We start from the raw sequence: 17,988 nt of genomic DNA on the forward strand, positions 1-17,988 counted from the left end.
CGCAGTTCAAAGCCAACCCTGGCAGGAAAAGTTGTGAAACACTTATCTCCCATAAACCACCAGAAAACCAGAAGTGGCCCTGTGGCTCAAGTGGTAGAGCACTAGCCTTGAGCTGAAGAGCTGAGGGACAGCACCCAGGCCCAGAGTTCAAGCCTCAGGAATGACAAAAAAAAAAAAAAAATCAAAAAAGAAAAAAGGCTAAGGCTGGTAGCTCACACTTGTAATCCTAGCTGCTCTGGATGTTGAGATAGTTGTTAGTAGCCTTAAGCCAAAAATCTCAGGGACAGCTCCAGGCCCTGAGGTTAAACCCAAGTATGGAGGAGTGGGGGAGGGATGAAGGAGGAGGTGCAGCTGCAGGGCCCTGGGGCCTCAGGCACACATGAACACTAAAGAACACGCACAGAGCTGTCAGGATTGGGATGAAGCTGGGGGGTTGTTTGCATAGCATGTATATGGATGGCCCTGGGTTCCTTGCCTAGCACAGCAGGGTGGGGGGAAAAATGTCTAAAATCTATTACAAGGCATAAAAATTAGAATGGTTCATCATTTAGAGCTAGGCAGATACTGAATTCCCTGGACTTGGAAGCTAATTTGCAGAGCTAATAGCATGTGTCCTCTGCTAGCAAACATAATCTCAAAGCTGGCCAAAATCTGTCATCTATATGTTAACAGATCCAGATACCCATGGAGCCAGAAAGGAGGGCATCTGGTCCTGCTGACTTCGCACACAGAAGCAAATTCTGACCCATAAGGCTGGTTTTCCTGGTGGCTCATGTGATTTACTCTATTTTTAAATAGATTTTTACATCTGTTTTTAATATTAAATGGAAACAACATATAGAAATGTGTGAAAATGGTATATTCTCTAAAACTGTTAATAAACTAACAATTGCTATTCCTTCTACTACAAATTCAGAATTGTTTAGACCTATTTTGTTGAAAAAACCCATCACACTCTGTCTTCTCTATCAATCTTTAGACCAAATATTGGAACTCAGCCCCTACGTAAGGACTGGAGGGGGAGTCAAAGCCACCAAAGTCAAAGCAGATTATACTAAAGTAGAGCAAAACAGGCCCCTTCTGCCTTAGGAAAGCCAGACACAAAGAGCTACAGAAAATATTACCAGGAGTTTACAAAATAACCTCTTCTATGAAGCTAATTACAGAGTAAATGAAAACAAAAGCCAAGAACCACTTATGCAAAATTCTGACATCTAATGATTCCATTTATTTAATTACAGTAAGATCCGATCAATCCAATCTTTCTTCCAACAATTCAAGCCACAAACTGCAATGGTACTTCAAAAGTATAACTCAAATCATAAAAATAAATCATAAAAGTAAACACTATAGGACTATTACTTTAGAGCAAGAGCAAGTGGAAAAGCCCTGTGTCTCCATTAAGAACACACTGTTCTATAACAAAATAAAATAAACTGTGAGGTTATAAGCCACTTACAACCAGACTTTCCTCAGAAAACAACAGGTTTAATATCTGCATTATTCAATTATTTTTAGTTTCTTATGGTTATTACATAGTAAAAGTTAGCACTAAGCACAAAGTGGAAAAATATCTCACACACACTATATTTACTGCTGGGATGGAAAACTATTCTTTTAAAATTAGTGGAGTTATTCATGAAGAAACAAAGGAAGAAATAAGCATAAACTGGGAATATACATATATGTTGCCTAAGGAGTGGAGATATTCAGTATTTCTGAAGATACCAGCAAACTCCCAAAGCATTAGCTCCTTTTTTTTGGGGGGTGGGGTGGGGGTCAGTCATGGGGCTTGAAGTCTGGGCCTGAACACTGTCCCTGAGCTCTTAGCTCAAGGCTGGTGTTCTACCATTTGAGCCACAGCACCACCTCCAATTTTCTGGTGATTAATTTAAGAGTCTCATGGACTTTCCTCTCCAGGCTGGCTTTGAACCACGATCCTCAGATCTCAGCCTCGAGTAGCTAGGATTACAGGTGTGAGCCAACAGCACCAGGCCATTAACTACTTTTTGTTGTTGTTGTTGATTGAGGGCTTGAACTCTGGGCCTAGCGCTGTCCCTCAGCTCAAGGCTAGCACTTTATCACTTGAGCCACAGCACCACTTCTGGCTTTTTCTATTTATGTGGTGCTGAGGAGTTGAACCCAGGGCCTCAAGCATGCAAGGCAGGCACTCTATCACTGAGCCACTTTCCCAGCCCTCATTAGCTAAGTTTTTTGTTTTGTTTTGTTTTTTTTTTTTTTTGGTCAGTTGTGAGGCTTGAACTCGGCCCAGTCACTGTCCCTGAGCTCTTCAGCTTAAGGCTAGAGCTCTACCATTTGAACCATAATGCCACTTCCAGTTTTATGGTGGTTAATTGCAGATAAGAGTCTCAAGGATGGGGGTGGGAAGGTGGCTCAGTGGTAGAGTGCTTGCCTTGCATGCATGAGGCCCTGAGTTCGATTCCTCAGCACCACATAAGCAAAAAAGAAAGAAACCGGAAGTGGTGCTGTGGCTCAAGTGGTAGAGCGCTAGCCTTGAGCTGAAGAGCTGAGGGACAGTGACTGGGCCGAGTTCAAGCCTCACAACTGACCAAAAAAAAAAAAGAGTCTCAAGGACTTTTCTGCCTGGGCTGGCTTTGAACCTTGATCCTCAGCTCTCAGCCTCCTGGGTAGCTAGGATTACAGGCATGAATCACTAGCACCTGGCTTAAATCTAAGTTTTAATAGCTGTTGTATTCTGTTAACTTAACCAAAGTCAAGGATACAAGTTTTTACAATTAGGATAATTTTCAAATCAGGCTTGCATTTTCTAAAATCTTTAATAATATTCCCCAAACTGAAAAAATATATTTTAAACTATATTCATAAAATTATACTAGTGCACTGAAGTTCTCAGAAATACATTCTTATAGCATAAATGTTGAGCTCTGGCATCTATTTAACACACATAAGAAGCTAAGCTAAAATTAAAAGTTGTTCCACCAAAAGTTGGCCCCATTGTTGCTAAATTGTATAGTTCTTTTTTTTTTTTTATTAATGTCTAATGCTTTATTTCTCTCTTTTTTTTGGGGGGGGGTCCAGTATTGGGGTCTGAACTCTGGGCTTGGGTGCTGTCCCTCAGCTCTTCAGCTCAAGGCTAGCTAGCACTCTACCACTTGAGCCACAGCGCCACTTCTGGCTTTTTTTTTTTCTGCTTATGTGGTGCTGAGGAATTGAACCTAGGGCCTCAAGCATGCAAGGCAAGTGCTCTACCACTGAGCCACCTTCCCAGCCCCAATGTCTAATACTTTAGAACATTTTTCTAACATGTTACTTCTCAATTATCACAGGGAGAAACACTCCATCACAGAAGTCTATTTCCTAGAAATTTCAATTGACCCTCAAAAACCCTAATCAAAATACTAACATTTCAGCCAGGCACTCATGGCTCACGCCTGTAATCCTAGGGACTCACAGAAGGCTGAGATCTGAGGATCATGGCTCAAAGCCAGCCTGGGCAGATTCTTATCTCCAATTAGCCACCAGAAAACTGGAAGTGGAGCTGTGGCTCAAAGTGGTAGTGTGCTAGCCATGACCAAAAAGAGCTCAGGGACAGCACTCAGGCCCTGAGTACAAGCCCCACAACTCACCCCCCCAAAAAAAAAAACAAAAAAGGGCTGGGAAGGTGGCTCAGTGGTAGAATGCTTGCCTTGCATGAATGAGGCCTTGGGTTTGATTCCTCAGTACCACATGAGCAGAAAAAGCCCGAAGTGGTGCTTGGCTCAAATGGTAGAACGCTAGCCTTGAGCTGAAGAGCTGAGGGACAGCGCCCAGGACCCAGAGTTCAGGCCAAAAAAAAAAAAGAATGGTTTGGGCACTTTCATGAATCAGTGTTACTATTATATCTAATCAAGATTAATTCATGCTTTCAGTAACATACATTCTTTTCTGATGCAATTTTTTAGTGTATTTTTATTCTTAGTGTTCTGTGTGTGTCTCCGCATGGTATTTCTTTCTTACTTTGTGATGGGTACTGAAATTTACAGAGTCATCTTTAGTTAAACCGTTTACATTATAGATTTGATAGTAAGCTCCCTTTTTTAAATTTTATAACTGTATTGTAACCTCCCTCCCTTCTTCCCTTCTTCCCTCCTTCCCTCCTTCCCTCCTTCCCTCCTTCCCTCCTTCCCTCCCTCCCTCCCTCCCTCCCTCCCTCCCTCCCTCCCTCCCTCCCTTCCTTCCTTCCTTCCTTCCTTCCTTCCTTCCTTCCTTCCTTCCTTCCTTCCTTCCTTCCTTCCTTTCTCTTTCTTCCTTTTCTTTTTTTCTTTCTTTCCTGTCCATTGTGGGGCCTGGGGCCTGAACTCTGAACTCTGGACCTGGGTACTGTCCCTAAGCTCTTCAGCTCTACCGCTTGAGCCACAGTTCTACGTCTGACTTTTTCTGCTTATGTGGTGCTGAGGAATCGAATCCAGGGCCTCATGCATTCAAGGCAAGCGCTCTACCACTGAGCCACCTTCCCAGCCCCTGTTCTTTATTTTTTCTTTCTGAAACTCCTGTTAACTGCGAAATGTCTTAGGTGAAACCTCTCATTTTCTTATGTTTTTAGTTCTAGTTTCTAGAATCTTTCCTTGATTTTTTTTCCCTACACTTTTCATTGAATTGTGATCATCATATATTTCATTTTTAAGGTGCTTTCTCATTTCTGACCATTCCTTTTAAATGATTCCTCCTCCCGCTCCCCCCTTTTTTTTAAACGTTTCTAATGTTTCGTGTGTGTGTGTGTGTGTGTGTGTGTGTGTGTGTGTGTGTGTGTGTGTGTGTGTGTGTGTGTGTGTGTGTGTGTGTGTGTGTGTGTGTGTGTAATATCCTCCAGGTTTCTCTTAGTTTTCTTTTTTCAATGTTGGAGATAGAAACCAGGGCTTAGTGCATGCTAGCCAAGTAAGTTGTTTTATCTCCAATTTCCTCCCTCCTTTCCTCCTCCCCTCCCTCTCCTTTCCCTTCTCCCCTCTCTTCTCCCCCCTCCCCTCTTCCCTTCCCATCCTCCTCTCCCTTCCCACCCTCATCCTCCCATACCCACCCTTCTCCCCATCCCCCACCCTCCTCAGGTTATATGGTCTGTCTTGGTCTATTAATGTCTTCATTTGAATGGGAAACACTATGGAACTTTGTCAGTGAGTAGGGCTTGTTTACAGGGCTTCCCTTTGGGGTGGGAGCTCAGCAGCCTTCTCTACCAGGGGATTCTGAAATGTCTGTGTGAAGCACCATTTAGCTTCCCAGTCTTCCTTTGGCCATTTAGATTGAAAACTGAGGGTAAAGGATGTTCCTTGACTCAGTTGTCCTCATGGTCCTTGGACTCCTTGTGTGCAGTCCTGTGCCGACCCTTTCTGCCCACTCTGTCCCTCTGTTCATCTCCTGTTCCCGTCTGCAGTCTTCTCAGCTGGCACTTGAGGGAACTCCCTTTATGCTCCTGAGATTACTGTTGTAATCTCACACCTGCTGAAGTCTTTCACCTTCCTTGGTCACCTCATCTGTCTGTTCTCTTCGTCTTGTGGGTCTATGTCTACTTTATCCCTTTATATTCAGCTTAGTAGGATTTTAGGGATGTTTAGCTTGGTATTCTGTTAAAAATATGTGTCATTGTAAATCTAGCTTGCCCTGTCAGAAATGTTTCTTAGGGCTGGGCACCTGTGGCTCTTGTCTACAATCCTAGCTATGCAAAAGTCTGAGATCTGAGGATGGTGGTTCAAAGCCAGCCCAGGCAGAAAAGTCTGTGACATTTTTTTTTATCTCCCATTAACCACCAGAAAACTGGTAGTGGAGCTGTGGTTCAAAATGGTAGAGCGCTAGCCTTGAGCAAAAGAGCTCAGGGATAGCATGTAGGCCCTGAGTTCATGCCTCATGACCAGCAACAACAAGAAAAATGAATTTTAGGATTGGGGGATGTAGTTCAGTGGTAGAGCACTTGCTTAGCATGGACAGAGCCCCGTGTTCAATTGAAAAAATGTATCTGGATATGCATATCTGGGGGAGGGGGAGGGGTAGGGCACAGAATCTGAGGACAAAGACTGATAAAGTGCAGCAGTGGAGCTCACTGGACATTGATGAACGTGAACTATACAACTTGGGGGTGGAGAGAATGAGGGAACAGATGACACTGTACGAAAGGAAACGTACTCATTACTTGATGCATGTAAATGTAACCCCTCTCACCTCTAATAACAATAAAGTAAATTTGAAAAAATGGATCTGAGGGGCTGGGAAGGTGGCTCAGCGGTAGAGCGTTTGCCTTGCATGCATGAGGCCCTGGGTTCGATTCCTCAGCACCACATAAGCAAAGAGAAAAAAGCCGGAAGTGGCGCTGTGGCTCAAGTGGTAGAGCGCTAGCCTTGAGCTGAAGAGCTGAGGGACAGCGCCCAGGCCCAGAGTTCAGGCCCCATGACTGGACCCCCCCCCAAAAAAAAGTGGATCTGAAAGTCTTGGACTAGTGACTGTAATGTGCATAGAAGGCAGAGATGGCAGAGGATTGTGGCTTGAGCCTGGGCAAAATGTTAGTGAGACCCCCTAGCTCAGCAAGGAAGCTGAGCATGGTGGCAGTGAGACTAAAAGACTCCTGTGAGACTCTACATAAAAACCAACACAAAAGGTGCTGGATGTATGGCTCCAAGCTGTGGAGCACTTGCCTAACAAGCAGAAATGAATCTCATTAGTTATTCAGCGTTAAATCACAGAAGAGAAATTTTGCACGAATCTATTTGAGCAAAAGTTCATACCCGTGTCTTCCCTGATTAATAGAACAAGACAGTGTAGTGAGTGGAGAGAGAGAACGTGGTTTTGAGAAGCTAAGTCCCAAGGTAGGCTTTGGATATGCACCCAAAGAAACAGTTATAAGAGTAGTTAATATCTTGCAGTGTTTTTATTGCAGTAATTTTCATCATTCATTAGTGAAGGGAAGTTAAAGTTAGTACCAGGTATATAGATTATCCACTCAATTTTTGCCTCCAAAGTAACTAAGATTACAGGTATATAGATTCTGAATGTTGGTTCTGTGTTTTAGCCTTAACAAAAAGTTTTGCTTTTTATATAAGTTCATACCTTTTTTTTTGGTAGGGTGGGGGATTGGGGGGGAGGGGGGCAGTGGGTTGTAGGTCTTGAATTCAGGGCCTGGGTGCTGTCCCTGAGCTTTTTCGCCCAGGAATAGAGCTATACCACTTGGAGCCACAGTGCCATTTCCAGTTTTCTGGTGATTACCTGGAGACTAGAGTCTTAGGACTTCCCTGCCTGGGCTGGCTTTGAATTGCCATACTAAGATCTCAGCCTCTTAGTAGCTAGGATTATAGTGTACCACTGGTGTCCTGCTTATAATTTCATACTTAAAGAAACATTGCTAAGACTAGTGTATATTTCCATGTCCTCTTCTTGTGTTTTTATTTTGTATTTTTATTTTTGCCAGTCCTGGGGTTGTGAACCTAGCCCTCTACTTTTTTGGTGGTTAATTGGAGATAAGAGTCTCATGGACTTTCCTGCCTGGGCTAGCTTTGAATTTTGATCCTCAGATCTTAGCTTCCTCTATAGGTAGGAGGATTATAGATGTGAGCTATGGCACTCAGCTGAATTTTCATATTCTCTTTACCTAGATTTGTCAATTGTTACAAAGATTTTACAGGCTGAGAATGTGGCTTAGTGGTAGAGTGCTTGCCTAGCATGCATGAAGCCCTGGCTTTGATTCCTCAGTACCACATAAACAGAAAAAGCCAGAAGTGGTGCTGTGGCTCAAGTGGTAGAGTGCTAGCCTTGAGCAAAAGAAGCTCAGGGACAGTGCCTAGGCCCTGAGTTCAAGCCCCAGGACTGGCAAAACAAACAAACAAACAGATTTTACAGCAGGGTGCTGGTGTAGTTTGCTGCCCAAACTGACTTTGATCTAGGACCCTCAGATCTCAGCCTCTTGAGTAGCTAAGATTACAGGTGTGACCCAGTGGTGTCTGACATTTCCCGCTTTCTATTTAAGAATTCTTCACACTACCCTGGATCTAATCCAGAATCATGTGTTACATTCCATTGTTGTTATTTTAATCTTTTATCTGAAATAGTTTCTTCTTTCCCTTTTTTCCTTCCTTCCCTTTTTCCTTCCTTCTTTTTTTTTTCCTTCCTTTTATACTTCCATTTTTCCTTCTTTTCCATCCATCCTTCCTTCCCTGGGGCTTAAAACTTGGAGGCCTTCTGCTTGAATGGACCTTGATCTTCCTGTTTACTCTTTTCTGCTGGGATGGCAGGTATATATACTGTCACACCCAGCTTTTTATTGGTCGAAGGTGGTGATCCCACTATTTTCAGGTTGCCCTTAAGCTGATTATCCACTCAATTTTTGCCTCCAAGGTAACTAAGATTACAGGTGTGAACCACCAGATCCAGCTTATTTTTAAACTGCTTTTAAAAACTCAGTTCAAGTTTTTTCTGTGTTTTCTTGATGATTTCAGTTTTGTTTGTTTTTTGGTGGAACTATCACTTGAGTAATGTTAGGCCTCCTTAGGGCAGGATATCAAGAGGTGTATGATGTTAGTTTGTCTTGTTTTTGGTGTTGTTAATTTTGATAACACTTGCTAGGTTAACCTACAGTAAAGTTAGTATTTTCTCCTTTATTATTCTCCTTTATTTATTTCTCCTTTATAATTTTTGGGAGATTGTCTATTTTACAATACTTATTACCCTAATAGTGTAGCATCCATGAGTGATTTTTGTTTTGTTTCTGGGCCTGGGCACTGTCTTTGAGACTCTTTTGCTCCAGGGTAGCACTCTACCACTTGTGCCATACCTCCACTATCAGCTTCTTCTGTGATTAATTGGAGGTAAGAGTTGCGTGGACTTTCCTCCCCTGCAGGCCTCAAACCATGTTCCTCAGATCTCAGCCTCCTGAATAGCTAGGATTACAGGCATAAGCCACTGGTGCTCAGCCCCATGAATAATTTTTTTAATTTTAATTTTTTTGCCAGTTCCGGGGCTTGAATTCAGGGCCCGAGTCCCTGAGCTTTTGCTCAAGGCTAGCACTCTACCATCTGAGCAACAGCGCACTTCTGGCTTTTTCTGTTTATATGGTTCTGAGGAATTGAACCTAAGGCTTCATGCTTGCTAGGCAAGCACTCTACCACTGAGCCACATCCCCGCCTCATCAATAATTTTTGACTGAACAAGTAGTTATTAGGATGGTTGTGAGAGTGTGGTTTAGAAGCTGAACATAGTGTCAGCCTATTTAACCCAGCTCTGATAGGAAGCCTAAAGTATAAAGTAGGCAGATTATGATCCTGGCCTGTGCCTAGACAGAAATGAGATACTATCTCAAAAATACTCAGTACACAAAAGGGCTAGCAGTGAGGCACAGCAGTAAGAGTGCCTTCCTAGCAAGTGCAAGTTTTTTTTTTTTTTTTGGTCGGCCCTGGGGGCTTGAACTCTGGGCCTGGGCGCTGTCCCTCAGCTCTTCAGCTCAAGGCGAGCGCTCTACCACTTGAGCTACAGCGCCACTTCCGGTTTTTCTGGTAGTTTATTGGAGATAGGAGTCTCATGGTTTCTCCTGCCCGGGCTGGCTTTGAACCTCGATCCTCAGATCTCAGCCTCCTGAGTAGCTAGGATTACAGGCGTGAGCCACCAGCGCCCGGCTTCAAGTGCAAGGTTTTAAGTTCAAACCTTAGGACCACATACCACACACACAAAGCAAATTTAATAAACTTAGTTGTACTTTGCTTTATTTTTCCCTATTTAACACTATATCCCAGATAATACTTCATGTTTGTAGGAATTTCCCTCTTTATTTATTTATTTATTTTCCCTCTTTATTTATTTATTTATTTTTTCAGAAATAGCTTAATAGTGTTCTCCATTTGGTATGCCATGGCAAATTCAGCCAGTCTCCTATGTGTGGGCATTTAGGTTGTTTCCAGTATTTGCAATTATAAATAATGCTGTAGTTGACAGCCTCATATAAATGTTTTGTATTATTGTGTATCTTTGGAGATGAATGAATATTTAACTTTTTTAATTGTGTAAGTAGTGATGTGTAAGTGATTTTTATTATTATACTCTAAGCTCTTGGTCTGCTTGTCCAGATTTTCCTATCTACTCTGGTTTTACCAGTGTATTCACTGCTGTTTGAAGTGAAAGCCTTTATTGTAATTGTTTTTCTGTGTGGAAAACCTTGCAGTCAGAGAGCTGGAAATGCCCTTGGGAACATTATTAGTTAACTAATATCCAAATCATATGCTTTGGGACAAGGTTCATTTTCAGCACCAGCTGTATTCCTTACCACATACTTACAGTGCCATTTCACCATCTGAGTACTCAGACCTAGCTATTTCTGGGACTTCTCATTCTTAATTTCCATCAGCTTCTGCATTTCCACTGCTGACTGGTTCTTCTTGGGGTTATGAAATGGTAGTGGGATGAAAGAGTTCTACAGAGGATCGGAATGAAGACTTTATAGTGTTTCTCTAATAGGTCTCAGAGATGGATGATTTTTGAACTTGCAGATGCTTGGAGGAATGATACAGGCTCACATATAAATGCTGCCAGTCCTCTCAGGTGATGGATGGCCCTGGTCTTGTTCCAGCAAGTGGGTGGTGGGACAGTGCTAGATCGGTAGATAACCCTGTGAGAGGCTGGCTACATAGCTTCCCACCAGAAGGGGTGACCACAGGTAGGTTAAATGTTCTTGAGGCAAATGATCCCCTTCAAGAGTAGCAGTGGTTGGACAAGCAGACCACTGCTAGCCCTGAAAAGCCTCTTCCGCTTATGTGTGAGCCGAGAAGTTGGGAAAAGGAAAAGTTGGGGAAGGTGGGCTAGAGTCTCAGAATGTCCTTAGAATGTCCGCTAAGGACATTGCTCTTTAGAACCAGATAGTAAGGCGGATAAGGAAGAATTATTTAGGGTAGAAGTTAAAACCTACTGGTCCATAAAAATAATCTGACGGCCATATCTTAAATCTGTTGTGACTTGAAATCATTCCTGTTCACTTCTTTGATAAAACAGAAGTTAAGATATATTTTTATATGACTTTGAGCTTCATTGTATTGGATATTGGAATATAGAACAGTCACATCAGGACCTTAGAACTTTGAGTCAGGTTCACCGTTGTTCTGGAAACCTCTTGAGTTTGATGGATTGCATTATGTTTTATCTGGATAGCTAAATCTCTTCCCACTCAAATCATGCTTCTGAAATGTGTTTCATGCCTTGAAATAGCATTTTACATTAGAAATAAACATTCTAATGATTCTGGTATTAATAGTTGTGTTAATTTTGAAATAAGCTTATTAAAATTGAGCATTTTGTTTCATTTGATGTTTTGCCTATAATTTAATTTTAGGTCAAATATAGGAGTTTCTGAGGGGTTTTTTTTTTCCTTGCTGGCTTTAATGTTGCATATATTTGGATTTTTTTTTTTTTTCTGTCAACCAATGAGTATATGCTAAAGAAAATTTCCTGAAAACTTGCCATGATATATACTGCAGTGTATATAACCACTAGTATTGACTTTGGCAGTCACTATGAGCTTCTTAGTACACTTTTTAGGAGAAAGAACAGATATTCACGAGGTGCTTTTCAATTTCCTGGTCTCTGTTACTGGGCCCTTGTCATGTCAAACAGAGGTGTAGTGTCCTACTTCACATAGAAGAAACAGGCTCTAGAACCCACTGTTAGATTAGGGTCACAGAATAAAGGAGTGATAGGCTACGGTTATTTTGAATCTACTACAAATTTAAGCAGAAAGGGGAAAATTTTTAGGACCAGTGTTGTAACTGAGATTTTACCAGTAAACAGTTTATCTATCTCATGATTCTTTCTTGAGATTCAAGATTGATTGACTGCCAGCTTGGAATGAGTAAGAGATACAAGCTGCTGGGAGGAGAGTGGAAAGGTTTCTTATATAGTAGGGCAAAGTGGAAAGATGGGCAAGATATGTTTTGCCTCATGATTGTCTTCTCAGCCTGGGCCCTGGAGTTTTGGCCTTGAGTCTCTATTTGCTCTTATGAGCACTTCAGATTTGGTGCCCACATTTGGACCTCTGCTTAGTCTCCCAAGGGCTTCCTTGGCTGCCTCCAGTTGCTTTGTATGAGAACTCTGCTATTGCCCTGTTCTCTGAAGCCCAGTACCCACAGCACTGTGGGGGAGAGGGACATGAGACAGCTCCCCTGGCTGCGCTCAGCTGCTTTGGTACCATTGGAGTTGCATAGTGTAGTTTGATTTCCTTCCTTCCTTCCTTCCTTCCTTCCTTCCTTCCTTCCTTCCTTCCTTCCTTCCTTCCTTCCTTCCTTCCTTCCTTCCTTCCTTCCTTCCTCCCTCCCTCCCTCTCTTTCTCTCTTTCTCTTTCTTTCTTTCTCTCTTTCTCTCTTTCTCTCTTTCTCTCTTTCTCTCTTTCTCTCTTTCTCCTCTTTCTCTCTTTCTCTCTTTCTCTCTTTCTCTCTTTCTCTCTTTCTTTCTTTCTTTCTTTCTTTCTTTCTTTCTTTCTTTCTTTCTTTCTTTCTTCTTTCTTTCTTTCTTTCTTTCTTTCTTTCTTTCTTTTCCTTCTTTCTTTTCTGGGCTACATTATGGCTTAGTTCCTGCTCCCTTTTTTCTGACTTTACTTCTTCCTCCTTTAACCCTGTGAACACAGAATTCTCTAGTCTTCTGTCCAGTTAATCTCTCAAGCAGCTCCTTCTTTAACATGAACAGTAGTGAGTGTCCTCCCTCTCTGGTTTCCAGGAAGGTTGAAGCTTTCAACTTTAGGAAGAAGACATGAGGTAGAGACATGCTTTAGAGGCTAAAGCTCTTGACTCCACTTCCCTTCCTCAGCTTGCGCTGCAGCTCCTACCTTCTGGACTGTGGCAGTAGCTCAGGAGGTGATCAAGGTTCTCTATTCCCTCCATACACAGGGCACATCCTGCCAGTCTTAAGAGCTTAATGCCAAGGTGAAAGCAGGGATGATGGGAAAGTGAGGGGGAAAGGAGCCTGCCAATCCCATCCTCTGGTCTAAGATGACCAGAGGTCTAAGATGTGAAGACTGAGATTAGCATTTGGAGACCCCAAGAAATGGAAGAGAGTACACCATGGTTTGAGGAAATTTTATAATCAGAGTGAAAAATCAGACTCGTAACCATGCTATGGCCAAGCTTGACCCTGGGAAAAATACTGTGTGGTTCCTTTTCATTGAGGTCACAAGAAGTGTAATTAGATGTCTTAAAGATTTCCTATTGGTTTCCACAACTAGCTTGTTTCCGTTATTTTCAGCTTTCAAGTATTAGCATTTAATATTTAAAATGTAAAAAGAAGAGCCAAGTGCTGATGGCTTACACCTGTAATACTAGCTACTCAGGAGGCTGAGATCTGAGAAATGAAGTTCAAAGCTAGCCTGGGCAGGAAAGTCTGTGAGACCCTTATCTCAATAAATTACTCAGCCCTCCCCCCCCCCAAAAAAAACAAAAAACAAAAAACAAACCAGAGGTGGCGCTATCGCTCAAAGTGGTAGAGTGGTAGAGAGCACTTGAGCAAAAAAGCTCAGGGACAGTGCCTAAGCCCTGAGTTCAAGCCTCAAGCCTGGCAATAAATAAAGGCCAATATTTTTCATTCTCTTTCTTATTTGTGTTGAATATATTCAAGTTTTTTAGATTGGGTAAGTTGGCTGGGAGCGTGTCTCAAGTGGTAGAGTACTTGCCTATCAGGCCCTGAATTCAACCTCTGTGCTTCCTAAACAACAAACCAATCAGTAAATTGGGTAAGTTGTGAATAAGCACAGGAAATATTCCCAAGTTGTACAAGGCCATTTATTGGCTGCATACCATCATATTCTACTCTTTCTAGCCTTTACATGTTTTTGTTTTTCTTTTCTAAGGAGTGGACTTTGTATACTCAAGATTGTCCTTTAAATATACTTGGGTTGGGGCACATTAAGAGTACTTTCCAAGGCCAGGCACTGGTGGCTCATACCTGTAATCCTAGCTACTCAGGAGGCTGAGATCTGAGGGTCACCTTGAAAGCCAGACCAAGCAGGGAAATTCTTCCCATCCCCTTCTCCTCCTCTCCCCCGCCCCTCCCAGGGGCTGCCCAGTGCTCAGGGGTGAGCTGTAGTGTCACTAGAAGGCTGCTTGTCCCCAGATGCACATGGCTTTTTCTACCTTTTCAATCCCCATGTGAGTTGCTTTGCTTTAGTAGAACAGAAATTTTTCAGGAAAGCGTTCATATTGTTCTTTTGAAAGTCTGTTACATATTGGATATTTAACGCTTATTAACTGAAAGAGTGAACAGCAAACATTTTTGTGATGCAGCGCTAAGGGTCAAATGCAGGGACTTGTATGTGCTACATCATCTGTCATATCAATATCCCCAAACAAAATTGGACTCAATTTTTTCTTTTTCTCCTTCCTTCCTTCCTTCCTTCCTTCCTTCCTTCCTTCCTTCCTTCCTTCCTTCCTTCCTTCCTTCCTTCCTTCCTTCCTTCCTTCCTTCCTTCTTCCTTCCTTCCTTCCTTCCTTCCTTCTTCCCTTCCTCCCTTCCTCCCTCCCTCCCTCCCTCCCTCCCTCCTTGTCATGGGGCTTGAACTCAGGGCCTGGCACTGTCCTGAGCCTTTCTGTGCTCAAGACTAGCACTCTACCACTTGAGCCACAGCGCCACTTCTGGCTTTTTCTGTTCATGTGGCGCTGAGGAATCGAACGCAGGGCTTCATGCATGCTAGGCAAGCAGTCTCCACTAAGCCACATTCCCAGCCCTATTCAACATTTTAAAAGTTCCTATACTCTTTTTTGCCTGTCCCCACCCCATGTAATACTTTAACGTCTTGATTATACTGTTAGCATATATTTCTTTTTCTATGTGTGATGCTGGGGATGGAATCCAGGGCTTTGTGCGTGACAGGCAAGCACTCTGCCATTGAGCCTTGTCCCCAGCCCTGTTTTTGTTTTTTTAATTTTGTTTTTTAAATTTTTTTTAAAAAATCTTTTTTTATTATTGTGAAAATACCATACAAAGGGGTTACAATTACATGGGCAAGGTAATGAGTACATTTCGTATCAAGAATTGTTGCCTCTTTTGTTTCCCCTTCCCATCCCTTCCCATCCCCCTACCCCCTCCCTCCTCCCCTTAAATTATCTTTAATTGTACAGAAGAGGTGCTACTTAACAAAGCATCTTGATCAGTGTCACCCCCTTTAATATTCTTACCTCCCTTAACCTACCTTTTCCCTTACTTTTCCTAATTTTGTGGTGCATACAATGAATTATTGACTGCATTTTTCTCTTTCCCTGCTCAATTCATTTACCTCTACCCCCCCTCATTTGCTATACATTTTATGCAACTGAGGATTACTTTTTAAAAAATAATTGTTTTCCTTACTAGTTTTTTCTTTACTTGTGTGTCAAATTAATAATAATAATAATTACTAATTATTATTTTGTCAGCCATGGGGCTTGAATTCTGGGCCTGGACGCTGTCCTTCAGCTCTTCAGTTTAAGGCTAGCACTCTACCACTTGAGCTACAGCACTGCTTGCAGTCTTTTCTGCTTATATGGTGCTGAGGAATCGAACCTAGGGCCTCATGCATGCAAGGCACACACTCTACCACTGAGCCACCTTCCCAGCCCCTGAGGATTACTTTTTAGAAAACTAGGCTTATTCTTAATTGTAACCTTAGGTTATGCCACTTGCTAAATAAGCAGAAGGAGTTATTTATAGAGAGATGTGACCTGAATGACAAAGATAGGTGATTAAAAGACTAGACTTAAAAAAAATCCTTTAATGGAAAAATGGATTATCATTGACTTGTTGGAGACAGTGGTAAAGGAGTAAGAAAAGGGAAAAGTATGTATGGGCTTAACTTGTGATAAAACCATTTGAATTCAGTCACTGGTTCAAGCATTCAAATTCTTTTCTTTTCTTTTCTTTTTTTTTTGTCGGTTGTGGGGCTTGAACTCTGGGCCTGGGCGCTGTCCCTCAGCTCTTCAGCTCAAGGCGAGCGCTCTACCACTTGAGCTACAGCGCCACTTCCGGTTTTCTGGTGGTTTATTGGAGATAGGAGTCTCACGGTCTCTCCTGCCCGGGATTGGCTTTGAACCGAGATCCTCAGATCTCAGCCTCCTGAGTAGCTAGGATTACAGGCGTGAGCCACCAGCGCCCGGCTCAAATTCTTTTCTTTTTTTTTTCTTCTTTTTTTTCTTTTTTTCTTTTTTTTTTTCTTTTATTTTTTTCAAATTCTTTTCAATCTTAACTTTATGCAGCCATTTTGTATAAGTGCATTCACAAAAGTAGGATTTGTGACTTCAATACACCTAAGTGGATAAAATGTTTATGAGTTTCACTGGATATATATTACAGACTAGGGGAGAAATGAGAAATAACATGATACAATTGCTATATTGGTTTTTATGTTTTCTTTTTATTAGTGTGCAGGTCCAACAAAAGCCCCTGGGTCTGTTTGACTTGTTCAAGTGTCCACTGTGGAAGGTAGGTGACATATTTATTACTTCATTACCCTACTTTTAAAAATTTACCTTTAAGGTTTATATAAAAGTTGATTGACTTGGAATTGTTTAGTACCTTGGTTAATCATATTGTGTAATTCTCTGTAGAGATTCACTTGTCAATTGAGTTCTTTGGTTCCTTGATACAACTGGGAAAAATCTAGGGGAGGAAAACTTTGTTACTCAGACAAATTAGTTTAGTTGGGCTGGGCTGCCTGTGGCTTATAAGTATAATCCTAGTTACTCAGGAAGCTGAGATCTGAGGATTGAAGTTCGAAGCCAGCCCAGGCAAGAAAGATCTCATCTCAATTTAACCAGCAAAAAGCTGGGAAATGGAAATATGGCTCAAGTAATAGCAGCTTGAGTGAAAAAGCTAAGGGACAGTGCCTAATTTCTGAGTTCAAGCCCCAGTATAGGCACACATACACAAAATAGTTTGGAATTAGTTTGATCAAGATGATCTGCCAAGTAATACTTGGCTGGGAAAATGACATAAAGGACTTTATTTGAAATAAATATTTGTTTGATTTTTTTTAAGCCTTTTGTAGCACATGCCAAAGCAGGCTTAATTGGATCACATTTTCATCAAGAACCCAACCTGTCATCTATACCGACCCTGTCCCCACCTTTGCTGACTTCTGAATCAGATGACATCTATTATATTGTCTTGGGACAAAATGATTATATAAAAAAAGAAAAGCAACTAAATAAAGATAAAAGAGTTCCTTTTGAATCTGATTTATCTGAGTTAATTCTCGACTAAGATATATGAAGTGTTTAATTGTTCCATTAAAACAGCTTGCTTTAGCTACTTAAGCTAAGATCTGAAGATCGAAGTTTGAAGCCAGTTGTGGCAGGAAAGTCCCTGAGACTCTAAATAACCACCCGAAAAAGCTGAAAATGGAGCAGTGGCTCAAAGTGGTAGAGGGTTAACCTTGAGCAAAAAACCAAACCAAACCAACCTCAGGGACAGCAGTACCCAGGCCCTGAGTTCAAGCTCCAGGAACAGCACCAAAAATAAAATAAAATAAATTCATAAAAACATTTTGTGTCGGGCTGGGATGTAGCTCAGTGGCAAAGTGCTTAATATCTCCTACCCTAACCTATCCCAGTTCCAATCCTGAACATTTCCTCCCATTTCTTGCCTTTAAAAGGAGTATCACTTTAATAACACTTTGATAACTCTTTTCTTCTAACACAAATTCAAATGTTAACTTCTGTGGGTTTTTTTAGCCATATTAACATATCCATTTCTTTTAGCTTAGAAAATGTTTTACTCTCTCTCTCTCTCTCTTTCTTGTGCCAGTTCTGAGGCTTCAACCCAGGACCGGGGCACTGTCCTTGAGCCTCTTTGCTCAAGGCTAGCACTCTGCCTCTTGAGTCACTGCACCACTTCCATCTTTTTGTGTTTATGTGGTACTAAGGAATATGAACCCAGGGCTTCAGACATACTAGACAAGCACTCTTAACACTAAGCCACATTCCCAGCCCTGTCTTAGTTTTCTTTAGGAGTTAGTAGCTTAGCATCAAGAAGATGGGGAGATCATGTAAGTCACAT

General features: G+C 41.9%; 1 protein-coding gene across 1 annotated transcript in view; it reads left to right on the plus strand.

The window, feature by feature from the left end:
* The window catches only part of Usp3 (ubiquitin specific peptidase 3), a 78,391-nt gene that overhangs the window by 12,977 nt on the left and 47,426 nt on the right, over positions 1-17,988 (plus strand). The window contains exon 2 of the mRNA XM_042687839.1: positions 16,353-16,413. Coding sequence (XP_042543773.1) covers positions 16,353-16,413 — 61 coding nt within the window. The remainder of the gene's footprint in view (positions 1-16,352; positions 16,414-17,988) is intronic.

The sequence above is a fragment of the Dipodomys spectabilis genome, unplaced genomic scaffold, assembly GCF_019054845.1.
Source record: "Dipodomys spectabilis isolate Male_0828 unplaced genomic scaffold, ASM1905484v1 ptg000108l, whole genome shotgun sequence".
In the NCBI taxonomy this organism is placed as follows: domain Eukaryota; kingdom Metazoa; phylum Chordata; class Mammalia; order Rodentia; family Heteromyidae; genus Dipodomys; species Dipodomys spectabilis.